A 16,410-nucleotide genomic window follows, 5' to 3' on the forward strand; every position below is an offset into this window, starting at 1 on the left:
CTCTTATGGAGGGTAGGAGAAGTAGAGGGAGACCAAGACGACGATAGTTAGACTCGGTTTTTAACGATTTAAAGATAAGAGGTATAGAACTAAATGAGGCCACAACACTAGTTGCAAATCGAGGATTGTGGCGACGTTTAGTAAATTCTCAGAGGCTTGCAGACTGAACGCTGAAAGGCATAACAGTCTATAATGATAATGAATGTATGTATATATGTATGTATGTATGTATGTAACATAGCTTTTTATCATAATAAATGGTAAGTCTCCTTATTTACAGATTTTGTTTTGCTTATTACCCCACATAACCCAGATTATCTGGATTTTTGATTGTTCAGATTGCCTTTGGTTCCAGTTAGTCCGGATAAACGAGGTTTTACTGTATAGAACAAATATGGCCAATTTGAAACCTGTGGGAAATGAACCCACAATCTTTGGATTGTCTGTCCGATGCTCTCCCAATTGAGCAATGTAAACCAATAATAATAATAATAATAATAATAATAATAATAATAATAATAATAATAATAATAATAATAATAATAATAATAACAACAACAACAACAACAACAACAACAATAATAATAATAATAATAATAATAATAATAATAATAATTACTCTTTGATTGGCGTAGGGACGTGGCGCCCCCATCGCCCAGTGGGAAACCACTGCAATCAGCCACCCGAGTACCGGCGGGAGAACCGAAGCATGGGGTATGGAGGAAATGCCATCCCGAGTCGAACACCAGGCTCTCTCCAAGGCTTACAACCTTGGAAGTAACTTGGTCGATGTAAAACTACACCGACCCCAAACTACAAGTTTTCAACTGCAAAGCATGGAGGAAAATTCAACAGGAAATTGTACCCCAGGTGGTAACCAATCCACCGTCGCCTTGAGTGACGTAAGCAGGCCTTCGGATTCTGGGGAGCCTGCACCTACATGCAAGGAGGTATCGGAGACTCCTAGGAACAAAATCAGCCACAAACACCGAAATTTTTTTGCTACCTTCAATGCCAACTCCCTCTTGAAAGTTGGTAAACTCAAACATCTTACGGATGTCCTCTCCCATCATGAAATCCTAATTACAGCAATTCAAGAGTCAAGGTTTACTGATGAACATGCGTTTGAATCACAAGGTTATAGAATCTTCAAAGGGAAAACTGGCAAACGTGTGATGAAAACTGTTCCACACCTTGGTACAGGATTTATTGTCAGCAGGAAAATTATTGATTCAGTCACTGACTTCAGCTCTCCTAACAGCAGGGTCTCGATGCTTAGCTTTCGGAGTATGAACAACGTACACACGCTTGTGAACGTACATGCGCCAATCAACCAGGCAAACAAGAAAGACCCAGAAGGAACAGACAAATTCTGGGAGGACCTAGAAGATGTTATATCAAAAATTCCTGACAAACACACAATCATTTTGCTTGGAGACTTCAATGCCCAGATTGGCAAAGAAAGAAAATTCCAAAACATCGTTGGAGACTATCCAGCCCACAAACGAACCAACCGAAATGGGGAAAGGCTTATAGAGCTTTGTAAGGCATTCAATCTTGTTCTTAAGTCAACAGCCTTCAAACATCTACCGAGAAAACAAAAGACATGGATATCACCAAATCCTCACTTGGGAGAATTTCAAATAGATCATGTTGCCATTGCACGAAAAGCAACACAAGAGATCCAAAATGTTAAAGTCCTGAGAAGTGCTAACCTTGACTCAGACCACTATCTATCCAAGATCAAAATTAAGCTTCATCCAAGAAACACCAAGAGAGTTAAGATAAAGAAAACTAGCAAATTTGATACAGAAAAGCTGAAAACTAGCGAAGAATTCACCCAGAAACTTCAGTCTTTGAACACAGAAAATTGGGAACAACTGAAAAATGCCATTGTTGAAACGGCTGAGGAGACAGTATTGCTAAAGAAACCAAAGAAGCATCCGTGGTGGACTCAAGAATGTGATGAAGCCATAACACAAAGACAAATCGCTTGGCAAAGATGGAATTCCCTGAAGAATCCAGAAAGATATGAAGACTTTCTGAAGGCTAGGAAATATGCAGCGAAAGTGATCCGCCAAGTAAAGCGCGCATTTGACAAAATCCAACTGACACAGATCGAGCAGGACTTTAATAAGAATAATACTAGGGATTTCTATAGAACCTTCAAACGCAACCTCACGAAGTACACCCCACCAAGTCTACATTTCCGAGATCACAATGGAAAGGTTGCCTACAACGACAAGGATAACTGCCAAATCTTGGCTAAATATTTTGAATCTCTTCTTAACTGCGAAGAACCAGAATCAGAATTCACCTTTGAAGAATCCAGACATCCCAACCCAGACTCTTCTCCCCCCACAAAAGAGGAAATCAAACAGATAATTACATCATTAAAGAACAACAAAGCACCTGGAGAAGATGCGATAATTGCTGAACTCTGGAAGTCTGCAAGTGAAAAGGCGATCGATAAACTAACTGAGATCATTCGCGAGATCTGGGAAACAGAAAGGATCCCAAATGATTGGAGAGCAGCCCTGATTCATCCCCTACATAAGAAAGGTGAGAAAACAGATGTAAACAACTACCGCGGCATCTCCCTTCTCTCAGTAACATACAAAATTCTTTCCAAAGCCCTTCAAACTCGGGCAGAAGAGCAACTTGATTCACAGTTGGGTGAATACCAAGGAGGCTTTAGAAAAGGACGATCTTGTGCAGAGCAGATCATGAACCTTAAGTCCGTCCTGTCGTACCTAAAATCCAGGAATAGGAATTTTGTAGTTACTTTTGTTGACTTCCAAAAAGCCTATGACTCCATAGATCGACACACTCTCCTCCGCATTCTGAAGGAAATGGGCTTAGACAACAAAACGAGAGCTATCATTCAACAGACCTTAACCAGCACTACGTCCAGGGTGAAATTCAGGGGAGAAATTTCACACGTCTTCGAAATCAAGACTGGTGTTAGGCAAGGGGATGGACTATCACCCCTTCTCTTCAACTGCGTTCTGGAGAAAATCATTCGGGAATGGCGCAAAGAGATGTGCAAGGAAGAGGTTGAGAATGGCCTTAGAATAGGATATAAGAAAGATGATCTTATCATAGACTGCCTAGCTTTTGCAGATGACCTAGCGATCTTTTCTGATTCCCTAGATACTGCTGAAAAACAAATTAACCAACTGAGAATCCAAGCAGCAAAAGCTGGCCTTCAAATCTCTTTCCAAAAAACAGAGTTTATAACCAACATCAAGCCAGCTCCCAGAGAGCTCATTGTGGAACAGGGAAAAATCAAGCAGGTGGAAAAGTTTAAGTACTTAGGTGAGTGGATAGTACCTAACAACTCTGAGAAAGAAGCAATCATGTACAGAATCAACAAGATGGAGATGGCATATCAGCTGACTAGGAATGTCTACAACAAAAGATCAGTGTCCATCAACGCCAAGCTTAGGCATTATTGTTCGGTTGTACGCCCGGAAGCACTGTACGCAGCAGAATGCCTTGCAATGAACAGAAGAGGTCTGATGGAGAAGCTAGAAGCTAAAGAAAGAAAAATCCTGAGAAAGATTCTTGGACCAATCAAAGAAAATGGTGAGTACAGGAGACGACACACCAGCGATCTGTACCAGCATATGGAGAGGATAACGGACACGATTCGGAAAAGGAGGATTAATTTTTATGGCCATATGGCACGCATGAGCACACAGAGACAGACCAATAGGATATTTTCCTACTTTCTTAATAAGAAAACCAAGGGACCCTGGTTTATCGAAGTTGAAAAAGACCTTCAGGAAATAGGAATCACACTCGAAGACATCCAGAAACGTGCTCCTCTCCAGAAAAAGCTCCAGGGATACAAGAGGTTCCAAGAAAGGCCAAAGTTAAAAACAGGCAAGAAGTGGACTGATGAAAGAAAGGAGGCTCACAGAACGAGAATGCGTGAGTACTGGGGAAGAATTAAAGCTCAAGGATGCAAACGGTTGAAATAACGTGGTCCACAGCAGGCCGAAACGAAGAAAGAAAGAAAAGAATTACTCTTTGATGGTTTTCAGAGATGCCGAGGTGCTGGAATTTAGTCCCGCAGGAGTTCGTTTACATGCCAGTAAATCTACAGACACGAGGCTGACGTATTTGAGCACCTTCAAATACCAGCGGACTGAGGCAGGATTGAACCTGCCAGTCGGGGTCAGAAGGCCAGCGCCTCAACCGTGTGAGCCACTCAGCCCGGCAATGTAAACCTTGGTCACTTAGTTTTATTGGCAGGGATCTGAGCTACTACTGTCAGCACAACAGTAGAGTGCACATTATTTGCCCACTGTGGTTCACTTGAGTAATTATTTTAATGATACTTTTAGAGAAAAAACTCTTAAGAGACAACAAAAATTAGAAACTTTCTAGTTTTATAACTTAGTTGCATCAGCAGCAATGAGATTCAAGATTCAAGCCTTTCATTTTAACAGTGAGTTGCATATTTCCAGTACATATGGAAATGGCAATTTCATTGATAATTTTGAAGTTTATTTACATCCCTGGTCATCCTGACAGTTGTTTGCTCTCCTGTTGATGAGGAAAGTCCTGTACAACAGCAGTGTTCTAAATCTAAAGTACAAAACTTTAATCTGTTACTTTGTTTACTACATTACCTTCAGAGGCATAAGTTGTCTTCGTCTTCGTTCCAGCTGGGCTTGTTTAACAATTCCAAATAATACATCAGTATGTACAGTCCTTTCATGCGCCTCATCCAGAATTATAACATTGTACATCAGAAGCATATCATCTGCAAAGTAAAAATTAATGGTCTGATTTAAAATAACAGTTTGGTAATTTGCAAGCAAAGCAAGATTGTATTTTTCACATGACTGTAAATACTGTGATCATAACCACAAGAGCTTCAGTTTTACGTGGAATCCGAACCACAGGTGGTGACTTTACACTACCAAAGTCCCATATACACTGTTTGGTAACTTGAATCCTAAGACTTTCCTTTTAAAACACAATGCTTTCTTACCAAGCATAGCTTCACGCAACAACATTCCATCCGTCATGTACTTCAGCTTTGTCTGTGGTGAAGTGACATCTTCAAAACGGACAGCATATCCCACTTCTTCCCCTAGTTTAGTGCTCATCTCTTTGGCAACTCTCGAAGATAGAGTGATGGCCGCAACTCGACGAGGCTATTACATAAAAATAAAAGAAGGTTTACATCATTACAGAATATCACCAAAACAATTAGTATAATGTATATTTATCAAAGTTGGGCCTGCCAGTAATTGTTCTTAAGAGGTTCAATGAGAGAGACTGGATGTTTAAAACTAACCTAGAGAGCAACAACTGAAAAAAAAAAAAAAAAAAAGGGCAAATACTCTGATGGTAGTAGACATGACTGAAATTAAAATACACACACAGAATTTACCTGATAACAAAATGGGAAACCACAGAAAATCATTTTCAGGGCTACCAACTGTAAGGCTCAAACCCACCATCTCCTGTATGACAGCTTGCAGCTACATGACCTGTACCAAGTGGCCAAATTGCTTGGTGGACTAGCATTCATATTTTACATACCCTGAAGATTTGGTATTTACAGAGAGGTAAATTCTTCACTATGTAAAGCTTTATATTTCAGAGTACTGTTTAGCACCCAACGACTAAACCCAAGCCTCTCACTCTCATTTCTATCCAGTTCCTTGGCTGAGATGTCCTGGAATATGGTAGTAAGAACTGGATTTTATTTTACTACTAATTTAAAAGATGTTTTGAGTTAAATGGACAATCTTGGAGTTAAGTTGCTTTGGAAACAATCTCCATTTTTTTTTATTCTCTAGTATTTGCTTCAACATCTAAGCACATGATATTTGTTGCTGCAATGTTATGATCCTAAGTTCATGAATAAGATGACTAAGAGTCTACCATTTATCGATATCATCTCCATATAGACCATAAAGGTGCTTGGAGGAGAGGAAGTTAAACACTATCTGTAACCTCAACACAAAGTGGGATAGAGAGGTCGGCTCTATGCTCGGCCACCTTTGCCCCCAGGAATTAATTCAGCACTCATTTCGGATGTAGGCCGAGTGAAACCCAGGGCCACGTTCCTTTCCAGAAGTGGAAGATTTGTTTCTAAACTTTTCAATTCCTGACGGGGAAATGAACACATGTTCTACCAGGTGAACTGAGTAGGTCTACGCCTTTACTACCTTGGCTAGGTAGCTCCTAACTATCAATCACTCATTCTCCATTATAAATGATGATAGAGTCCAGGCAGTGATTTCAGTTTTTACAACACATCAAACATTTTCCTCACTACATTTCAGCTTTGCTTTGTCCTCTCTACTCGACTAAACAGTATGTTCCAAGCTGTCAGTGGAGAGATGGCACGGGATGACATTAGTAGACAAATAAGCTTAAATGGAGTTTTTAAAAGTAGGAATGACCATCATATGAAAATAAAATTACTATCCAAGAAGGCAAATATTTCTTTACAGGAAGAGGAATTCGGTATTGGAATAATTTACCAAGGGAAATAATTTAAGAAAAGACTAGGTAAACAACTGATATGAAATCTGCCACCTGGGCGAAGCCCTAAATGCAGATCAGTGGTGACTGACTGACTGAGAAGAAACTATGGACTGTCTTGGGCTATGAATAATATGAACAGACTGAGATCCATTATTAGCAAATCTCATAGGTGAAAACTGCAATAGTACAATATAATCTACAACTATTTGACCTGAGTCACTTGCCGAAGCCCTATCTAGTGCCAAGAAATAGAAACATGCTCATTGGAAAGGCTTGTTGCACATTTCTGGAAAATGAAAAATGATTATGAAATTAACAGGACAAAATCAAGATTCTTGATAATAACTGTTCCACCTTTCCCTTGTTCACCACAAATTTCATACATGTCACTAAGATCTGAATCAGGGTTGTAGTGGCAAGGAAAGCCCACGTTCAACCTCCTGAGCCAAAGGAGGGCCGGTAAAATTAAACAGCAATCATGACTAACATTTTTGACTTACCTGAGTAATACCAATCATTCCATTACTCTCTATTCTTAGTTCATGAATGAACTGTGGAATCTGTGTTGTTTTACCACTGCCAGTTTCTCCTATTATTATCAAGGTACGATTCTTCTGAATTTCAGCCAGTAGCCTACAGAAATAAATAGCAAAAGATGTAATCCAGAGAAAGAAACATAATAATATTAATAGCACAGGTGCTATTCAATACATAAACATATTAATTACTGACATTTATTATAAAGAGCATGAATTGTTGTGAGACCTGGAACTTTTAGAAATCATGTTTGGACAGCCATAATACACTTTGTGACTGAATACACAAAACAGAACAACAGACAACTCACAAACATGTTTTCCAATAGGCACTCACTTAAACACTAGCCTTGCATTCAAAGCCAGGACAGAAGTGCGCACCTCCATTTATTAAACTCAGCAGACGGCTGTCAGAAGGAAAAACGGGGTGTGGCTGCTGCTTAGTTTAAATGATCTCCCTGTATTTATCATCATCATCATCATTTCCTTTTATCTAGCTGTAGCCAGGTAGGGGCAAATATGGTTCCTCTCCACTTTCTTAGGTCTTTCCAGCACTCCTCCTCCAACACTGTGTCCCAGTCCTGGTTTCTTTCTATAATACTGCATTGGATTATGTCCTTCCATCATAATTGTGGTCGTCCACACCCTCTCCTTCCTTGCATTTGCATTTCCATCACTTTTTTTTTTTTGGACATTCTCTCATCACTCATTTGCTTTATGTGCCCAAACCATCTTAGTTGGCCCTTCTCTATTCTATCATTCATATTTTCCACTCCAATTTCTTCCCGGATTTTCTCACTCCTTATTTTATCTCTTCTACTCCTCTGTATCATACTCCTCAAGAACTTCATTTCAGCTGCCTGTATTTGACTCTCATCCTTCTTTGTCACTGTCCAAGTTTCTGCTCCCTAACTTGTTATGAATACATAATACATCTTGTACATAGTTTTTCTTCGCTTCCACTGGCACATCTTTGTCCCATAACATGTTTCTTACACTATGATAGAAACATCTTCCAGCTTGAATCCTCTTACTAATTTCAGCATCCAGTCGAGCATTCTCCATTAATTCACTCCCCAGGTATTTGAACGTCTCCACTACTTCCAGGGGCTTGTCTGCAAGTCTAATCTAACCTTTCCCTTCTTTCTCCCCTCTAGTCATAACAAGAGTTTTACTCTTTTCTACACTTACAACCTGTGACAAAGTTCGGTGAATAGTCCTGTACTATCAACATATATGAACATTGCAAGACAGTGACCTTACTGTCCTTCGAAATAGTCCGCTCCCATAATTATGCACTGCTGAGATCGGCGATACATGTCCTGGAAACTTTGCAAGAAGGCTTCCTTTGGGATGGTGTTCAAAAGCCTCATCACATTTCGCTGGATGTCAGGAATATAGTCAAATCTCTTTCCTTTCAAAGCGAGTTTGAGTCGTGGGATTAGGAAGAAGTCTGGAGGATTGAGATCTGGCGAGTATGGGGTATGTTCAAGTTGCACCACCCCCTTTTTATGCCATTAACTGTTTGACGATATTGGCTGTGTGTGGGCGAGCATTATCATGGACGAAAAACCATGAATCTTGCTGTTCATACTGGGGTCGTACCCTGCGTAGACGTTTCATGAAACGGGTCAAACTTTCAATGTACCATGCAGCATTCAATGTCATTCCCTCAGGTAGAAATTCCTTGCGGATAATGCCTTGACTTAAACTGTATATAGGATAATATTTTTTGTTTATTTCCACCTATTCAATACATTACAAGATGTTGGCATTTACTTTAAAACATTATTCAGATGAGACATGTTTCGCCTCCTACTGTCAGGCATCCTCAGTCATTATAAGGTTTTTGATAATGTTTTAAAGTAAATGCCAACATCTTGTAATGTATTGAATAGGTGGAAATAAACAAAAAATATTATCCTATATACAGTTTATGAAACTTTCAATACGGACGAAAAATGATTTTCATCACTTGTAATAATGCCTTGACTATCGAAAAAGGTGATGAGCATCATTTTGATGCGTGACTTTTCGGCTCTGACCTTTTTTCAATGAGGCGTCTCGGAGAACGCCATTCCATGCTTTGTTGTTTCATTTCAGGGTTGTACTGAGACACCAGGTTTTATCCTCAGTGACAATATAGTTCAAGAAATTTGGTGTCCCATCCACCGTTTCGACAAAATTGTGTAAAGCCTCTAAACATGCCTGCTTCTGATCATCAGTCAAGTAATGTGGCACAAGACGAGAACACGTTTTCCTCTTCCCTCTTCTGGGTAATGATTTGTCGCACGGAATCACAGTTAATCTGCAGTTCATCCGCTATCATGTGCACAGTTAATTGCCAATCATTCGTGAATAATGTCCTCACCTTCTCAATGTTTTTGTCACTGACGGCGGTCGACGGTCTTCTGCTACGGGGATTGTCAGAAACACTTTCCCGGCCTCCTCAAAAACGGGCGAACCACTCGTACACACACTTCAAGGACAGTGCTTGATCTTCATTAACACGTACCAGCATCGCATACGTTTCTTCCTCGGTGTCTTGCCAATCCTGAAACAAAACTGTACATTGACCTTTTGGTCGTTCATGTTCCTGTTCGCAGTTCAGAACCAGCGCACTAAACACGCACTGTGTCAAACAGGTTTTACACGCCACACATACGATGCTCAACTGAACAATGTTGGGAGCAGGTGGTCAAAACCTGCTGCTATGCAGGTGCAGCATTTTGTGTTGCCAGTGTTGCCGGATCGACCGTTCTGACTTCATTCACGGAACTTTATTGTCACAGGTTGTATTTTCAATTAACATTTTTTTATCTTCCCATTCACTACATCCAACTGTTCTTGAACCTTCATGTCCTCTTCTCCTCAAATCACAATATCATCTGCAAATAACACGATGTTCATTTCCCTTCCTCCATATGTTGCTTTTGCTGTTCTCATGATGTCTTTCATTACTATTGTAAATAGGACTGGCGATAGAATACTTCCCTGTCTCAGCCCACTAGTTATTTTGAAGCAACTTGTCCTGCCAACATGTGTTTGCATGCAACTACAACATTCCTTGTACACTGGCATGATCATTTTTATTAACCCTTGTCCAATTCCTTTTTGCACCAGACTGTCCCAAACTTTAGTCCTGAAGACACTGTCATATGCCTTTCAATGCCAATGAATGTCATCACCATATCATTCCTATACTCCCATTGCTTTTCCATTAGTTGTCTTATAATGAAAATGGGTTCTATTGTTGACCTTCCACTTCTGAAACCAAACTGATTTTCCTGTATCTGATTTTCAACCCTTAACCTTATCCTACTTTCCAGTATCCTCTCCATTATCTTAGTAACATGGGATATTAGAGTAATTCCCCCGTAGTTCTTCAATACTTTCTTATCGCCTTTCTTGAAAATTGGGATGATTATTCCTTTTTGCCAATCCTCAGGGACCTCCTTATTCTCCCAGACAATCCTGAGAACTTGATATGTCCACTGCAGGCCTACAGCTCCAGCTGCCTTTATCATCTCTACTGAAATGTTATCTATTCCAGCAGTTTTTCCATTCTTCACCTTTTTTACTGCCATTTCAATTTCATTCAGTGTAATTTCTTTATCCATTTCTTCATCTTCCTGGTCGTCCATTGAATGACTGCATTAGTTCTCACGTTCAGCATCTTCTGAAAATACTCTCTCAATCTATTTCTTATTCCTTCTGGCTTTGTTAATATTATGCTGCCTTCATCCTTATCTGGTGTTTACTTGATCTCTCTTTTTGTTTCTTAAGACACCATACAGTAATTTCTTGCTGCCCTGCACATCATCTCTCAATATATGTGTGAATAAGGCCTAAATTTTCTTCCTCCACTACTTTCTTGGCCAAATTCTTTGCCTCCATATATTTTCTTCTACTTTCTTCAGAGATGTTTTCCATGCTTTCCATGCCTTTTCCTTTGCTTTTAATCTTTACCCTATTATTCCACCAGTGTCTCTCTTTGTCTTTCACATTTCCTGATGTTCTACCACATACATTTTCTGCACATCCAACCAGTGCTTCCTTAAATCTATTCCATTAATCTTCAACATTCCCTATCTCCATCCTGGGTACCAAGGGTATTATTTCCCTTTGAAATTCTTCTTGTATGCTTTTCTCCTTCAACTTCCATACTATAATTCTTTTCTCTCTTCTTAGTGGGGTTTTTTCAACCTTTCCCACTTTCAATTTTCCTATCACAAGTATATGATCTCCACCAAAGGCTTATTCAGGCATAGCTGAAACATCTAAAAAGGTTCTTCTGGTGTTCTTTCTCTATGATTATATAATCAATCATGGTCTTTGTTCGTATGTCTCCCCAACCATAGCTTGTAATCTTCTGACTGTTCTTCCTTTCCTTGTCTTTCCATTCCAACTTGTGCATTTAGATCTCCCATCAATAGCACTTTCTTATCTTCTATCTGTCTCTCTACTTCCTCTAAAAAGTCATGTAGATCTTTCACGCCATTTTCAAAGTGGAGTACATCGCCGGCCACAAGAGGGAGAAATGTCACGCTCAATCCATCTTCCACTGTACTGAGGTAATGTAAACTTGACTTTATACAATAAACACTTTTAAAAATCCAGAACGTCATTCAAAGCAAATCCTCTCACTCTCGGTACCCACTCCAATTTGATGTGCTGTAAACGCCCTGCGTACCATCTCATGCTCATCAAGCTATAAATTACGGGCATTTTCTGGTACAGAGAGGAGAGTGTTAATAAAATGGTGCTGCAGCTGTCTTCGGCTCGATTGGAGTGCAATTAATAAAGTGGCGACCAAGGCATTAGGGTCCTGATTCACATCGAGCGAGAATAATAAAGTAACTTAATTTACTTGGAGCAATCATAAAATAACATTCAATACTCGAGTGAACTTACAAGTATAAAAAAAACCTTTGTGTTTTGAAGAAGTTAACAAATAATAATATGAGGCACAATACTGGGCTAGTAATTCAGACAATACTGAACTCTGATTTTTCTAGTTTAAACAATTAACAGGTTAAAGGGTGTTTAAATATTTTAGTGAATATTTCTAATTGAACTTTAAATCATTGGGCATTAATGGTAAAACTACGATCTTTTACAAGTGAATGATAGTATTTTCTGCTCTTAGCCATTTTCTGTCATTCAGATATTATACCAGCAAAAATGGAAAATATATTAGCCACTATAGAAGCCTTAAAGGTTAGTTTAAACGAAAGGATCACTAAATCCAACACTAATTTAGGGGGGCAAATACGTGAATCTTGAAGGTCAGGTCAGGAGCAATCCTGTTACAGTATGTGACAGTAGACTGTACAACCTGCAACTGTCTGGCCAAGAGTTGGGCAGCTAATACCAAACCTGGCAAACTAAGGATGAACCAATGACTACGGGCAGAGGGGTTCTCCTTAGGAGGTTGAGTGAGACCTTTGTAGAGGAAATGCCACATAAATTCACTAAAAAGCTGCTGCCATGTAAATGTGGCAGGGGACTGCTCAAGGCTAAGGGAGATTGCCCTGACAGAAAAAAAATCCTCTTTTGTGTTAGGTCCAGCAAGCCATTAGGGGAGTAATTATTGGTGTCCGCTTTCAAAACTAAAAAGAGCCTCAGATGCAATAGAATTCAAGTCCCGAATATAACAACATCCTCACATACTTCTGCTAACTATGACGGGTGGCAGCCCGATAATAATCAGCGAAGATATGCTAAGAGGAACATCTAAATTAGAACGAATACGAAAATTGGAACATTGAATATTATAATGCTGACAGGAAAATGTGAATAACTAATAAACCTCATAGAAAGGAGAAAGTGTGATATTCTAGGATAGAGTGAGACAAAATGGAAAGGTGTAAAATCATTGAGGAAGGGTTATAAGATCTATTGGAATGATGGACACGAAAAGGAACCTCGTAATGGCGTAGCATTTGTCATCAATGACATAGTGTTGGGTGTAGAACATGTCAATGATAAAATAAGCTAAGATGGAAAATAGGGAAAGAGGTCCTAACCGTAATCCAAGTATATGCCCTTCAATCTCGGTGTACTCAAGAGGAGAAAGACACATTCCTGGATGAACTGGAAGAGCATATTGAAGAGAATAATATAATCGTGATGGGAGATTTGATTGCCCAAGTTGGTGTTGATAGAACAGGATATAAAAATGTGATTGGTCCAAATGGCTTTGGAAACAGGAACCAAGAAGATGAAGATCTGTTGGACTTCTGTTTAAGAAATAACCTCATAATTAAGAACACCTATTTACAGAAAAGACCCAGCCATACAGTAACAAGATACAGCTGGGATGGACAGCAGAAATCTTTAATAGATTACATTATCTCTGATAAGGAAGCAGGTTTGTTTATCACTGATGTGAAAGTACTGCCAGGAGAAAGCTTGGACACTGACCACAGATTACTAATGGCAACCTTCAGAAACATCCCAATGAAAAATGTGAAGACCAGGCATAAACCCAAATAAGGGCGTGAAATTTGAATGAACCTGAAAAGAAAAGGAAGAATACCAATCCGTGACCAGCTCCCGACACATGAGATCGAAACGGGAGAAAAGGAATGGACCCGATTCAAGAAAATACTTGTGAGCTCAGCTGTTGACATTGTACGAAAAACAAGTTGTATACCAAAAGAAAAGGAAACTTCTTGGTGGAATGATTCTGCTCAGCAAGCCATAAAAGATAGGAATACAGCAAGACGAGAAAGAGATAAAGAGAACCTAAAAGGCGCAGATAAGGATTATGTAAAACTGAGAGGACTAGAACAGAAGTACAGAGACCTAAAACTCAGAGGAAAGAGAGTAATTAAATCGGAGAAAGAGGAAAAACTGGCTTGAATCTACTGACAATTTAGTAGACGACAGTAAAGGAAATAAGAAACTTCTGTACAGCATTGTGAAAAACAAAAGAACTATTCATGTACCAATTAAATTAAAGCATTGGAAAGAGATGATGTAATTATAACATGGAGAGAGGAAGACTTTCAGCAAAAGATGAGAAGGTATTTTTCTTCCTTGTATAATGGAACAGACCTCGCAGAAATCACTTGAGAAGATTTGGAATTGGATACTGGGAACAAGACTGGGAAAAGTGAATCCCCACTGACTTGGTTTGAGATTGAAAATGCTCCAAAGAGTATGAGCAAAGGCAGATCACCTGGCCTTGATGAGGTGAGCTCAGACATGATTAAAGCTGCTGGAACTCATGGACTTCAGTGGCTATTTGGAGTAATGAATGCTGTGTGGAATGAAGAAAAAAACCCGACAGACTGGACTAAGGGTTGTATAGTCCCCCTCTTCAAGAAAGGGAATAGACGGATATGTGGCAGTTTTAGAGGAATCACACTCCTGTCTCATGGACTTAAGTTGATGGAGAAAGTGATAGAGAAAAGATTACGAAAGATCATTGAAGCACAGCTTGAGAAAGAACAATACGTGTTTTGAAGTAACAGATCAACAACAGATCTCGTTTTTACTGTTAGGATGATAATGGAAAAACATTGCAAAAAGGGAAAAAATGTCATCTTTGTCTTTCTAGATAGAGAAAAAGCCTATGACAGTATACTGAGGTATAACCTTTGGGATTGCTTGAGAAGGAGAAACGTTCCAGTATCTCTCATCAGTAAAGTAAAAATGTTGTACAAACACTGCCAGAGCTGTTTAAGGACAGGAAATGGCTATTCCAACCGGTTTGTAACAAGTAAAGGAGTGCAACAAGGCAGCACGTTGTCACCTCTACTATTTATCACAGTGATGGACGAGATAATGAAAAGTGCGAAACAGCACAGCAAAAACAGTGCATTCAAGGCATTTGCATTTGCAGATGATGTGGTGATTTGGGGAGTAATGATGAAGAAGTTCAAGGAAAGATTAATGTTTAGAATTGTCATTTTAAGGAATTGGACTTAAAATCACCCTTAAGAAAACAGTTGTTATGATAGTCAACAGACAAAAGTCAGGAGCAAATAACACAGTAGACAGACATAAACTGCAAGAAGTTAACCACTTCCAATACCTCAGTAGTATTCTGATTGAAGATAACCGATCAAATGCTGAAATCACACACAAACTGAGTTCAAAGAAGAGTGGTCCTTTAGTATCAGGTTAGAAGCCTTCTCTGGGACAGCCAGATTCCAATACTAGCCAAACAAACACTTTATCAAGCTTACTTCTTGCCCATAACAACCTATTCCCTTGAAACCTGTATGATCGCAGGCAGAGATAAAAGACTCCAAGCTGCAGAAATGGAATTCCTCTGGACAATGCTAAAAAAAAATCAGGAGAGATAAGGTCTGCAACAGAGGATTTACCAAGAGATTCAAATAAGAGAATTGTTGTGTGATACTATAATCAGATCAAGATTGAAATGGTTCAAGAACTTGTAAAAAAGAAAACTTGTAAAAACAAACAAACAAACAAACAAACAAACAAACAAACAAACAAACAAACAAACAAACAAACAAACAAAACAAAAACTCAATTATGTTACTGTAAAATAAACCCAATTCATTCAATACTCTATTCATATTAACCTAATTAGTACCAGTAATTAACCATACCCTGGGAAATCCCCTCATATAGTCCTCTCCGTGTAAGGACGTACACTAAGGGTGCAACCTTACCCTTTCTCCCCTGTAATATTAAGGTATTGGTTTATAGTGACTTTTCTTGATGTTGGGTCTTTTTCAGTGTCGGTAACCATACAGTTTAGGGACCCTACTTGCCGATACGACGTCTTACTGTTACCGTTAATCTGGCACGTTGGCAACGTTCAGTCACTGTTCTAGCGTGAATTGTGTGTTGCCACCGCATTGCCTCTAAAGTCACTAGCGATACATTTGCGAGAATATTTAAAGCATATTTTCTTTTTCTGTGGGATTGTAAATCTATTTGGCTAATACCAGGTAAGTAGAACTGTGGCATGTTCGGATAATGCATTTAATAACATAGTTTGTGTGAAATGATGAGCACATCATTTTATTAATTACGTTCCTATTTCGTCCCATACTTATACGAACAGAATTCGATTGGGATGTCTAAGAAGGAAGAAAAATCTGCAAAAACTCCTCCGAAAAGGAAACCAAGGTTACGTCCTTTACAAGCTTCAGGTCAAGAAATGCTTGTACATTGCTACGAGCAATTGAAACAGGAAGACGACGAAGAAGGTATCAGTCGTAGTGATACGAAGCTAATGGCAAGAGTTTCATTATTAACTGGGGTAAGTGTTCGTTTTTATCTTGTTTCTATGATAAGTTTCTGGCATAATGACAATCAGTTGAAAAGGAGCAGTATTTCATTCTGAACCTAACCTAACCTAACCTGATCATGT

General features: G+C 39.2%; 1 protein-coding gene across 2 annotated transcripts in view; it reads right to left on the bottom strand.

Annotated features, from left to right (window-relative positions):
* The window catches only part of ath (ATP-dependent RNA helicase DHX33), a 95,710-nt gene that overhangs the window by 60,484 nt on the left and 18,816 nt on the right, over positions 1 to 16,410 (bottom strand). For both annotated transcript variants that reach the window (XM_068228505.1, XM_068228506.1), the window contains exons 2-4: positions 7,017 to 7,149; positions 5,006 to 5,171; positions 4,641 to 4,774 (exon numbers count right to left, since the gene is read on the bottom strand). In XM_068228505.1, coding sequence (XP_068084606.1) covers positions 4,641 to 4,774; positions 5,006 to 5,171; positions 7,017 to 7,149 — 433 coding nt within the window. The remainder of the gene's footprint in view (positions 1 to 4,640; positions 4,775 to 5,005; positions 5,172 to 7,016; positions 7,150 to 16,410) is intronic.

This window comes from Anabrus simplex, chromosome 7 (assembly GCF_040414725.1).
Source record: "Anabrus simplex isolate iqAnaSimp1 chromosome 7, ASM4041472v1, whole genome shotgun sequence".
Taxonomy (NCBI): Eukaryota; Metazoa; Arthropoda; class Insecta; order Orthoptera; family Tettigoniidae; genus Anabrus; species Anabrus simplex.